Genomic DNA, 12,774 nt, shown 5'->3' on the forward strand with positions numbered 1-12,774 from the left:
TATGCAGTTGGTTCAGGATGGGTATGGGGTCCACTACCACTCACAGGATGGGTATGGGGTCCACTACCGCTCACAGGATGGGTATGGGGTCCACTACCACTCACAGGATGGGTATGGGGTCCACTACCGCTCACAGGATGGGTATGGGGTCCACTACCGCTCACAGGATGGGTATGGGGTCCACTACCGCTCACAGGATGGGTATGGGGTCCACTACCGCTCACAGGATGGGTATGGGGTCCACTACCACTCACAGGATGGGTATGGGGTCCACTACCACTCACAGAATGGGTATGGGGTCCACTACCACTCACAGGATGGGTATGGGGTCCACTACCACTCACAGGATGGGTATGGGGTCCACTACCACTCACAGGATGGGTATGGGGTCCACTACCACTCACAGGATGGGTATGGGGTCCACTACCACTCACAGAATGGGTATGGGGTCCACTACCACTCAGGATGGGTATGGGGTCCACTACCACTCACAGAATGGGTATGGGGTCCACTACCACTCACAGGATGGGTATGGGGTCCACTACCACTCACAGGATGGGTATGGGGTCCACTACCACTCACAGGATGGGTATGGGGTGGGTGAACCCTATATTTTGGATAGTAAAATTGAGCCATTTAGAGATAAATCTAAACTCACGCTGTATGATATGGCAACCTATCTTATTACTAAGGATAAAATACCTGAAATCCTTGCACTGTATCCATATTTTGCTCCCAGTAGATAAACGACATATGAGATTAAGAAACAAGTAGTGTATTATGAAGACTAATAATAAACAGCAGGTCCCCTATGACTCTGTAATATCTCCATTGGTCAAACAATTATATATTAGCGGTAAGACCAACCATTAATGTATAATGACTTACTGTAAATATATAGCTCTTGAAATAGAACATTCTCTGTAATTAGCTGACATTGTAATTATAAGGTGTGAAGGAAAGATGAAATTATTTATGTAATAATCTCCGTTGAGGTTTGATAAAGACCTTTTGTGCCCTCTGTAATGCTTTTTGCGCTACCGCTCACAGGATGAGTATGGGGTACACAATAAACTAGCCTCCTCCGGCGGCAACAATCAATGGGTGTACAGTAAATGAACTATACTACAATTCAAAGTACTGTGGTAGACGACGCAACTTACAACAGTTATCGTCTTATCACCAGGAATCTTACCGACGTGTTTACTAGCATGGTCCTCGAGCAGGAAGACATGTAAGAGGGCAATATAAATATGTCCTTCATGGCTGGCAATGTTGTCCGCTGGAGCCGTCAACATTGAGCAGGTCGGCGCGCCAGCCACGTGGCGAGCACGTGGTTGGCTTGTGGTCGCCAGGCCTGGCCCGCCACCTCGGCTCCACCTATCTGGCTCCACTGTCTCCAGCGTGTGAACACGTCCATAGCGAGTGACATAAAGGTTAGTTTATCGAACCCGGAAGATCTACAAGTCTACGTGATCGAGATAATATTATGGACAAATCAGGTGAACATATACCCAGATAAGTGGTAATATTCTGGAGTATAAAACTTCACCTGAGGGGGTGAGGGTACACGTGGAAGCTGTGAGGGTGGTGGGTGACGTCTTAAGGTGGACTGTCGAGTCACCACACCTAGAGCATCTGTGCCACATGAAGGTCGATGTTCACTTCGTCCATTCCCCCCTGCTCCTTCATCCCTGCTTGACTATGTAAACACATTCAAATACCTTGGACTTGAGGTCTCGTCGCATGACCATCGTGTAGCTGCTGCTGGCGTCAACATACAAGCAGGTCCAGAGTTATGAAGGCTGTGACAGGGTGTCGTCCAAGCTGGGGTGTGAATGTCAGAAAAAATAATTGTTAGGTAAGGTACCTTGTATAAGATCTTTAGATAACTATGCTGCACCTCTGCTTGCTCTGGTACCTGAAAGGGTTTGACAAATTTAGACTGAATATTGAGGATTTTCCTTAGGTGTCCCCGGATAACAAACATATTTAATATGAGGCGTCATTGTTCGTGTTACTAATATTAATAATTTATTTCGTATGGAAATGGCAACCCGTTCTCGCACTTGCTTATAGTCAATATTTGGCATATGAATAAGTGCATGTGACATACTAATTTATTGTGAATATTTGAGTTTACCTTGAAATGCTGAATAGAAAACACCGACCTAACCTTCTTAGTATGTTAAGATATTACAATTAGTACTGAACCTATACCTATATTGATATTACAGTTTTATAAAAATAATAAAACAAAACTAAAATATTTAAGTAAATTGTAAAGTAACTCAGCATATTGTTAAATTTTGTATAAAATCTCTATTGTTTAATACAACTGAGAGGAAAAGTTAGTGTCTTTAAAAAATATATGGCTTGGAATATGTTATATATGCACTTATTTATAAGCAAAATAGTGAACATAAGCAATAAGTCATATATATGCTGTCTTGTGTGAGAGCGGGTTGCTCATGGCTAGGCTCACACTAACATTACACAAAAGCCTTCTACACTTTTATTGAAGGTCAACATCTTTCATAATGTAAATGGAATGTATCAGTCACAATCTTAAACAAGAGAGACAACAATGGCCCCGGACCGTGAGAGATTTACAACCTTCTAAATTATAATTCCTTCCTCCTCACCTAAGAATCAAAATCATATACAGGTTCGTCTTAAGGCAAAGTACAACACTTTTTTTTTTACATATATTGTAAAACAATACAATTGTTTGAATGTAACAAGAGTTGTTACATTCTTGTAGAGCCACTAGTACGCGTAGCGTTTCGGGCAGGTCCCTGGAATACGATCCCCGCCGCGAAGAATCGTTGTTACAACCAAGTACAAATTTTACTGTTGCGTTAAACAGAAGCTACAGTTAAGGATTTGCGCCCAGTAAATCCTCCCCGGCCAGGATACGAACCCATGACAAAAGCCCTTGTGGAACGCCAGTGAGAGGGGGCGGGAACTATCAGGAGAAAGCACCAAGCCATTACGACCATATAGCACTGGGAAGGGATCAGGATAAGGGTTTGGGATGGGACGGGGGGGGGGAGGAATGGTGCCCAACCACTTGGACGGTCGGGGATTGAACACTGACCTGCATGAAGTGAGACCGTCTCTCTACTGTTCAGCCCAAGTAGTTGGACCTCACAATGAGGGATGGTTCATAATGTTAGAGGCGAGTCCTTATAAACAACTGAGCCTCATCCCTTCAGACTAAAGTATATGCCATACTAATGGCATTAAACTATTGATATATCTCCAAAATGTTCATATTAAATGCATGGTTCATTAATCAGCCTTAACTGCGCTTAGCTCATTAAGACACCATTATAATAAATTGGTGCCAGACGCTACACAAACACATCAAAATTATTAATGATGACATTGGAATACATATCATGCAGATTGGGTCTCGTAGTACAGTTGACTTCGTTCTCGACTCATACTTGGGAGTCCCGGGTTCGATCCCCGAGCGGGATAAATGCTTATTTTCGCCTAATTCCTCTGCTCACCTAGCAGTAAAGAGGTACCTGGGAGTTAGACAATTGTTGTGGGGTTGCATCCTGGGGAGGGTATGGGGTCCAGTGGTCAGTGGGGGGGGGACGGACCTCGATACAAGTCTAACTCTAAAGTATATTATATATATATATATATATATATATATATATATATATATATATATATATATATATATATATATATATATATAATATACTTTAGAGTTAGACTTGTATCGAGGTCCGTCCCCCCCCCACTGACAACTGGACCCCATACCCTTCCCTAGGATGCATCCCCACAACAATTGTCTAACTCCCAGGTACCTCTTTACTGCTAGGTGAGCAGAGGAATTATATATATATATATACAGGCTTCCTGTCTCCGACAAAACTAATTATTATTCATTATTCCATCTTGTTTGTTATGTTGGCGTCAGAATGTGTGATACAATCGATGGGTTAGCTAAAGAACATGCTTTCAGTGAACGAGTTCACTATAACCTTGGGTTGCCTAGAAGCACAGTCTGAAATCTATGTTTATGCGCAGCCCAAAACGTCGACCAGACTGTGCGACACAGTGCTTGCCAGGATCAGGCTGGGTTACCGTTACCGGTGGCAGGTGGCTACAGGTGACGGATCTCCCAATCCTGAGCACTCCAGGTGCAAACTCTGTGAGCAGGGAACTGGGGCATGATCTCCCACACTACACCACAGAATGCCCAGTTATTAGACCTTTCAGACCCGTTGGCATGAGGTACCTGAAGCTTTGCAATTACTTTTTTCACTCTTGTGTTGATGATATCCTCATATGTTGTTGTTGATTTAGAGGCGACGACGATCGTGGGATCGGATGTGCCCCGGCGTACCCGTGAAGGGTTAATCGTTAGCTTGAGCTACCTCATCCCTTTGTGTGTATTTTACCTCAATAAACTTATTTCAATTTCAATTTCAATCGCGAAGCCCGGAAAGGGTGAAACGCCAAGCCTAATCGCGAAACGAGTGACGCCAATCACTGCGTCAATATGCCGGCGTCAAACAAGCGCAGACAGGCAGATGATTGGGGAGCCCCCAGGAGTCCCGCAGGGTGACGAGCACCGGCCCCGCCCCGCACAGACAACACCGGGTAGCAAAACCAAAATCTCGGCCCCCAACTAAAACGCAAAAGTCATCCAGTGCCCACCAGGAGAGCAGAAGCCAGCCGCCCACCACGGCTGAGGGCACACCTGGAGCCCGCCAACCCCCGGGCACCTCTCGGCCAAACCGGCGCCGGACACCGTCACCCCGCCGGGAGAACCAGCCAGAACACACAAAAAATTCTACCAACAACAATCCCGTGACCTAAGGTGATATGTGTGCCAGGCGTCGTAATACCGGACCGTGGAATAGGGATGCCAAGCGGCAGTAGCAAATCCAAATCACGAAAACAAATGTGATCCGGCGGCTCCCAGTCGGAGGTGTCCAGTCGTCCGCTCGTCGTCAAAGTTGAACCAGGAGTCCGATAGCCTCATAATGCACCCAGAGTCTGCCAGTGCAGACTACTGATCACATGCCAAGTCAACCATCCTGTGTGATGGGGATTTTAGCATCACGTAGCTAACTTTTTGACACACTATACTCCCCTTCATATAGTCTAGGGCAGCTGCACAAATGCCGATGTACCTAAATGTGTTAATAAAAATAAAAAAAATAAAAAGCAGCCTGGGAACAGCACTTCACTAATTCAATTTTTCTTTATTATGCACCCCATACCCATCCCATGAGGGGTGGAGGAAAGGGTTACAGAGGCACATAACGGGTTCAGGAACTGAACCCCAGAGTTCGTTTAGCTCAGCAAGTGACAATCTTTTGACGCTAGTTATACAATTGTTAATGTTACATACACAACATTCTGTACATACATGTACAGAATGGTCTTAGTAGCACAGTGGGGTTCGTTCTCGATTCACAATCGAGAATTCCGGGTTCGAATCCCGAGCGGGACAGAAATAGTTGGGCGCATGTCTTATCACCTAATGTATCTGTTCACCTAGCAGCAAGTACCTATTAGTTAGTCAGCTTGTTGTGGGGTTGCATCCTGGGGATGTCAGTAATTCGACCATGGAGGACCTCGATATAAGCCTAACATGTATATATACACTCAGGCTGCCAGTCCCCCAACACAACGAATTATTAAAGCTTCGTAGATCTGAAGCAAAGTGAAATTTACACTAGTTACTGCAAGTATGATCACACTACCATACAAGAACAACATATTGTAGCTCATTATGTAAAAGTTCCATTTTAAGTATCTAAGAGTTTACACCATCTGTTAATGTAAACAGTCAAATGTAAACTGCCAGGAAAACTATTTCCACATTCTACATCTACTTGTGTAATTAAATGTGAACAAATTTATGAATTTAGATATAATTTTATCACCAATGTTCAAGAAATTTCTAAATTCTAAATTCAAATTTGTACAATATCAGAGATCTTGGCGGAGTTAACATACTGCAGGAAGTGTGAGCACTGGACTAACCTCGCCGCCGCCGCCTGCTTGGTCGGTGCAAGACACGCTGGTGACAAGTACATGTAACTACTCAATCCGTCCTCACAATAGCCTGATTAAAGCGGCAGCCGTCCTCCCCAGACAACCCGGCCTCACACTAGGCTGTTTGAAGCAGCGGCCGTCCTCCCCAGACGCATTCATTAATTTTAACATACTGTATATTAAAAATTGGGTTGTTCTCATGTATAAATTAATATTATTATACATATAAATTCTATGTATAGTTTGGCGTTGGTTAGGTTAGGTGTTTAGGTTCTGTTGGCGATTATTTATATTTGTAGTACGCGGGTGAAGCATTTACGGCGTTGTGGTTCGAACAAAATTCGTCAGTGAAGCACTTGTGTCGAAAGTGTTCGAACGAAATCAGTTGTGAGTCGTGCAGCCCGTCCTCCAAACAAAGATCCAAAAGTGATTCCATGCACCCGCCAAACCCCCTGTTTATGAATGAAAAGCGGTTTACACACGACTCACAACTGCTGACGTTCGAACATATCCGGAACAAGTGCTTCACTGACGAATTTTGTTCGAATCACAACGATATAAATGCTTCACCCACGTACTACAAATACAAATAATCGCCAACAGAACCTAAACACCTAACCTATCCTATGCCTATATATACACAATATGCTAATATATTATAATATTAATTTATACTTGAGAAAATTCCCGTTTTGAATGAACAGCATATTAAAATTTATGAATGCGTCTGTGGGGTCAACCCATCCTCGACTCAAGTCCATTACATTCAGCGGTCAACCCCACAGACGCATTCATAAATTTTAACATGCTGTTCATTCAAAACGGGAATTTCCTCAAGTATAAATTAATATTATAATATATTAGCATATTATGTATAAATAGGCATAGGTTAGGTTAGGTTAGGTGTTTAGGTTCTGTTGGTGATTATTTGTATTTGTAGTACGTGGGTGAAGCATTTATAGCGTTGTGGTTCGAACAAAATTCGTCAGTGAAGCACTTGTTCCGGATATGTTCGAACGTCAGCAGTTGTGAGTCGTGTGTAAACCACTTTTCATTCATAAATAGGGGGTTTGGCAGGTGCATGGAATCACTTTTGGATCTTTGTTTGGAGGACGGGCTGGTGGGGTTGACCGCTGGATGTAATGGCCTTGAGTCGAGGACGGGTTGGAGTCGTGTGTAAACTGTTTTTCATTCATAAACAGGGGGTTTGGCGGGTGCATGGAATGGCCTTAGGGCCTTTGTTTAGAGGACGGGCTGTTATACCAGCCCGTCCTCCAAACAAAGACCCAAAAGTGATTCCATGCACCCGCCAAACCCCCTGTTTATGATTGAAAAACAGTTTACACACAACTCACAACTGAGAGTTGTGAGTTGTGTGTAATAGTTGTCTATTACTATTGTAGTTGTGTGTGAGAGAGTTCTCTCTCTCTCTCTCTCTCTCTCTCTCTCTCTCTCTCTCTCTCTCTCTCTCTCTCTCTCTCTCTCTCTCTCCACCCGCATCCTCTTCCAGAATTTCACCTCCCCATCCCTCTACCTCCTCAATCCTTTCCAAATCCTTTGGACATCAAAGCGAAACCGACACAACAAGTTCAAGTATGTTTATTGAGATAAGAGAGAAAGAAATACATCCCAAAGGGATAGAATAGCTTAGGCTATTTCTACTCCCCAAAGCGACACAACCGCACATCATGGCGATTCCCACAGGTCCAGCCATCTCTCTGTGGCAATAATCCAGCAATATCGTGCAGTTTTTAAGAGTAACATTGCAACCTTCCAGATTATTGCACAGACTGATGTCTGTCCACTGGTCAAATGTTCATAAAGATCACATATTATAATATATTGACACAGTGTTGAGCAAATGGTTTAAACAGGATAACTGTGTCATGCTGCAAGTTGGTGCATATTTTAATCACTTCGTGCTCTTTGCCTACTCATTAATAATCATTAGTAATTATAAGGAGAAATCGTTAAACCAGAATGACTTGGGAAATAATTCGTTTTGTAAGAAAATAGGATGTAAATAGGTGACGCCCGAGCGATGGGAGCAACGATGTAACTAATATACATATATATATATATATATATATATATATATATATATATATATATATATATATATATATATATATATATATATATATATATATATATATATATATGTCGTACCTAGTAGCCAGAACGCACTTCTCAGCCTACTATGCAAGGCCCAATTTGCCTAATAAGCCAAGTTTTCCTGAATTAATATATTTTCTCTAATTTTTTTCTTATGAAATGATAAAGCTACCCATTTCATTATGTATGAGGTCAATTTTTGTTTATTGGAGTTAAAATTAACGTAGATATATGACCAAACCTAACCAACCCTACCTAACCTAACCTAACCTATCTTTATAGGTTAGGTTAGGTTAGGTAGCCGAAAAAGTTAGGTTAGGTTAGGTTAGGTAGTCGAAAAACAATTAATTTATGAAAACTTGGCTTATTAGGCAAATCGTGCCTTGCATAGTAGGCTGAGAAGTGCGTTCTGGCTACTAGGTACGACATATATATATATATTGACTTATTTAGTATTTACATAGTAACTTGCTTTGCTATTTTTTAATAGTTTTGCGTTGGGTAAAGCTATCTAGGTTCAAACCCTCGCCACGGCTCCTATGGATTTTTTCATTGATGCAGTCACGTTAGTGTGATTATTCTCTCCACTTGAGATAGACGGCAGAGCAACGGTCTCGCTTCGTGCAGATCGGCGTTCAATCCCCGACCATCCAAGTGATTGGACACCACTCCTTTCTCCCCGTCCCATCCTAAATCCTTATCCTGACCCCTTCCCAGTGCTATATAGTCGTAATGGCTTGGCGCTTTCCCTTGAAAATGCCCTTCCCTTCTCCATGATTACTTTGACGGAAGATATTGGTAATGGCTCAAAAAGGCCACCACTTACGGGCTATTCATGCCCGTGCCACATTTTGGGTGGCTTAATCTTCATCAATCAATCTGTGATTATTATTATTATTATTATTATTATTATTACCGATGTTCTTGCAGAGTTATTACGAGGTCCGCGTCGCGTGGTGCGGCTGTGCGTGTTCGCGCTGGTGCTGCCGGCGCTGCTCATCACTATACCCTTGTACGTGCGTCTGGTCCTCTACCCTCCGGGGCACTACCCCATGGTGCCCACTGACCAGCGGCTCCTTAGTCGTCACGTCTCCAGTGTCTGGTGCCAGGTGTGTGGGGTCACTACTGGTGTGGGGGGTCACTGTTGGTGTGTGGGGTCACTACTGGTGTGGGGGGTGTCACTGTTGGTGTTAGGTGTGTGTGCTCACCTAATTGTGCTTACGGGGGTGGGTCACTGTTGGTGAGTGGGGGTCACTGTTGGTGTTAGATACGTAGGTCACTGTTGGTGCCAGGTGCTGATGTCACCGGTGCCAGACACGGGTGAGGACAGGTGCCAGGAGCCACTGGTGGCTGCGTGTCCTCTCACTCTCACAGTACCCCCTCAGTACAATATTATAAGGAAGCATGTCCCACTAATATATAGTCTTATATATCACAACATAAGTATCGTTACAATATATACTACAAATATTTTAGAATCTACTGTATCGCTGTACCCAATCTTAGCTTCAAATTAAAATATTTTATAATCTGGTTAAAATCCAGTACAGTACTATTATATTTATTTTGTAATTCTAAAATGCCAACATAATTTGTTTTCACATTAATTTGTAATTTATTTGTGTGGTTTGACATAATTGCTCTAACTTTATTGTCTCCATAAGCTGGAGTAAATTGTAAGCGGTGAACCAGGTTTATTTACGAGTCGCCTTGATTCCTATCTTCTTTTTTCCTGCTTGCCGTGTCTGGGTCATCCTGGCCGTGTCTCGGTGATTCTGACCGTGTCCCGGTGATCCTGACCATGTCTTGGTGCTCCTCCCGCAGGCGCAGAAGGCCCACATGAACGGTACCTTCAACGGGTACCTGTCGAGGAGCGCCCCCGGCGTCGACCCCCAGCGGCGCACACACGTCATGCTCCACTCTCTCGCCCTCAGGGACGACGTTAAGGAGTACTGGGGCTTCTTCTTGCTGAAGGGCTCCACCGTCACCCTCTCCTCCTGCTCCAGGTGGGTCCTGCTGCCCACCACGTAGAGAAGGCTGCCCATAGGGACTAACTAACGAAAATATGGGTAGACTTTCTTACCCACTATATAACAACATGTACGCTTACTCTTATGTAACATCTTGTAGACCTTTATTTATATAAAAAAAAATGTAAGCCTACCTTTACGTAACAACGTGTAGATGCACCTATATATATAATAACGCACATATAATTGTTTCACAAAGGCCTACCTTTGTGAAACAATATGTAACAAAATACACGTACATGAAAGAGAAATTTGACTATGAATTACCAACACGGTTTTAACAACCAGCAGCAACAGCTCAGTCATCACTCTACAGTGCCTTGGCTTTGGGTTCACGTGGAATGATATACACTGTTCTCTAAGCAGCTAGCATACCAGACCTCAGGGGCATACCAAGTTAGAGGCAAAAGCTTACCCAATAAAATGTGGGAATTACTGGAACAGGAAAAGCATGCAGTCTAGAAGAAGCTCAGTAGTGAGCTGGACTCTCTAGATGATTACACAAACAGTAATCAAACAATCATAGAAATAATCATAGATATACAGGCAATGAGTCACAATGACGTGGCTAAAGTAAGTTGACCAGACCACACACTAGAAGGTGAAGAGACGACGACGTTTCGGTCCGTCCTGGACCATTCTCAAGTCGATTGTGAGAATGGTCCAGGACGATTTTGAATGGTCCAGGACGGACCGAAACGTTGTCGTCCCTTCACCTTCTAGTGTGTGGTCTGGTCAATCATATATATATATATATATATATATATATATATATATATATATATATATATATATATATATATATATATATATATATATATATATATATATATTTTTAAAACCTAGAAGGGGTACCACCTCTGGTGCAAATGTAGGGACCCATAGCCTCGGAGAAGAAAATAAAGAGTACTCAGAGAAGACCTTGTGGATCCTCACTGAACACTTTGATATTTTCTTCTCCTACCACCCCTATTCTTTTGTTAAGTGTGTATATATATCTAACTTTATTTGAAAATGTCATTACACAAAAAAAGTTACAATATTAATTACATACAGGGTACAAGGCTGCTTGTCACAAGTTGAATAGCTCCTCCAGCTCCTCAGATGGCGGGCAGGAACCATGGATGCAGTGAGCATTTCCTCTCTGGATTGCCACACTAAGGCGCTGAAAAAGAAAACTGGCAGCTCTGGGATCTCTAGTTGTTTCGATTAGCTTAGACCCCAACTCCTTTAAAAAGCTAGCAGCACTTTTACCCCAGGCACCAAGTGTCTCTGAGGCAATGGGGACAAAATTGTAGTGGTGCTCAAGGTCTCTGTATTTACGTGACTTGGCCGCTTCCCGGTGATTGGCAGCTCCTCCTGCTTGTGTAGCACTGAAGTCAACATAGGTACTGGCCAAAGTTGAAACGCAAGTGTAGTCCCACACCAACTGTCTACCATTCTTCCAGGGGTTCACCGTAATTCCGTCTGGGCGACCGACAGGCTCATCAGAGTTGCGGGACATTAGGTAACGGGGCTCTCTCTCTGCTGGACAACCGGCTGTGGTAAGGCTCCTCTTAATAATGTCATTAACCTCGCCGTGTCTTGCATGCCATCCTCCCGTCCTTTGGCAAAGAAGGCCATGCCGTCCGTATCTGTCGGCCTCTGCCTCGCCGCAAATACACCTGTATTCGGTGTGGATTGGGGCAGCTAGGCGGAGAGCCACGGCAATTCGGAGGGCCTGCGGTGTGAGACGGGTGCCGGTTGCTGACATTGGGGTTGCTAATAGGAAATCACCTGCATGGGGAGCTGCTACAGCTCTAAGTCGGGCAGTGTCATGTGGTGTCGTCGCAGCTTCTAGCAAAGTTGCAGCTTCTTGGTCGGCAATGGGGCGATCCCAGCTGGATTGCTTATGGGCTTCAGAAGGCGGTGGTTGGGGTGCTGGTCCTGCGAGAGAGACCCATTTGGTTGTGCAGTCTGTGAAGCTGGGATCATGCACCCCTGCCTGTTGAACTAGGTGCTCAGGTAGGATTTCCTTCACCAGGTTGTCAGACCCCACTGAAGAGGACAGGAATGCTGGTACAGCAATTTGTGTTGCTGTGCGCACGCCAAGGCCCCCGAGTCTGACAGGAAGGGAGGCCTGTTTCCACTGTGAGTCGCTGAGGGAAAGATTGAGGGCTTTTTCTAGTGTTGATTTCAGCAAGCTGTCATACTCTTCTAATTTAATATTGTTGAAAGATGGCGAACATCTTAGAAAGTAGGTCAGCCTGGGAAGGGACAAGCATCTGGTGATGAGGTAAAGTGCATCATGAGCATCGATGTCTTCAATCCTCTCGTTCATCCTCTTCAGGTCAGTGATCTTCTTACCAAGGACCCCGTCGATGGCATTCCTTCCAAGAGGAGCACCTAGGAGTGTGCTGTCCTCAGGGTTGGTTGTATGAATGTCAGGCAAAACAACCTTTATTTGCTCTATTATGTGCTGGTTGGTGGAGGTTATTTCGCACTTGGAAGGGTTCAGGGTGAGGCCTAGGCTTGCTCCTTGCTCCTGGATTATTCTTATGTCGTCCAAGAGTGATGCTGGGGAGCCGGCTAGAGTACCATCATCCAAAAACCAAAT

General features: G+C 43.9%; 1 protein-coding gene across 3 annotated transcripts in view; it reads left to right on the plus strand.

The window, feature by feature from the left end:
- LOC123767457 (uncharacterized) overlaps window positions 1-12,774 on the plus strand; it is a 56,040-nt gene that overhangs the window by 40,191 nt on the left and 3,075 nt on the right. For all 3 annotated transcript variants that reach the window (XM_069317066.1, XM_045757147.2, XM_069317067.1), the window contains exons 2-3: window positions 9,079-9,257; window positions 9,973-10,154. In XM_069317066.1, the coding sequence (XP_069173167.1) occupies window positions 9,079-9,257; window positions 9,973-10,154 (361 nt within the window). The remainder of the gene's footprint in view (window positions 1-9,078; window positions 9,258-9,972; window positions 10,155-12,774) is intronic.

The sequence above is a fragment of the Procambarus clarkii genome, chromosome 86, assembly GCF_040958095.1.
Source record: "Procambarus clarkii isolate CNS0578487 chromosome 86, FALCON_Pclarkii_2.0, whole genome shotgun sequence".
NCBI classification, from domain to species: Eukaryota; Metazoa; Arthropoda; class Malacostraca; order Decapoda; family Cambaridae; genus Procambarus; species Procambarus clarkii.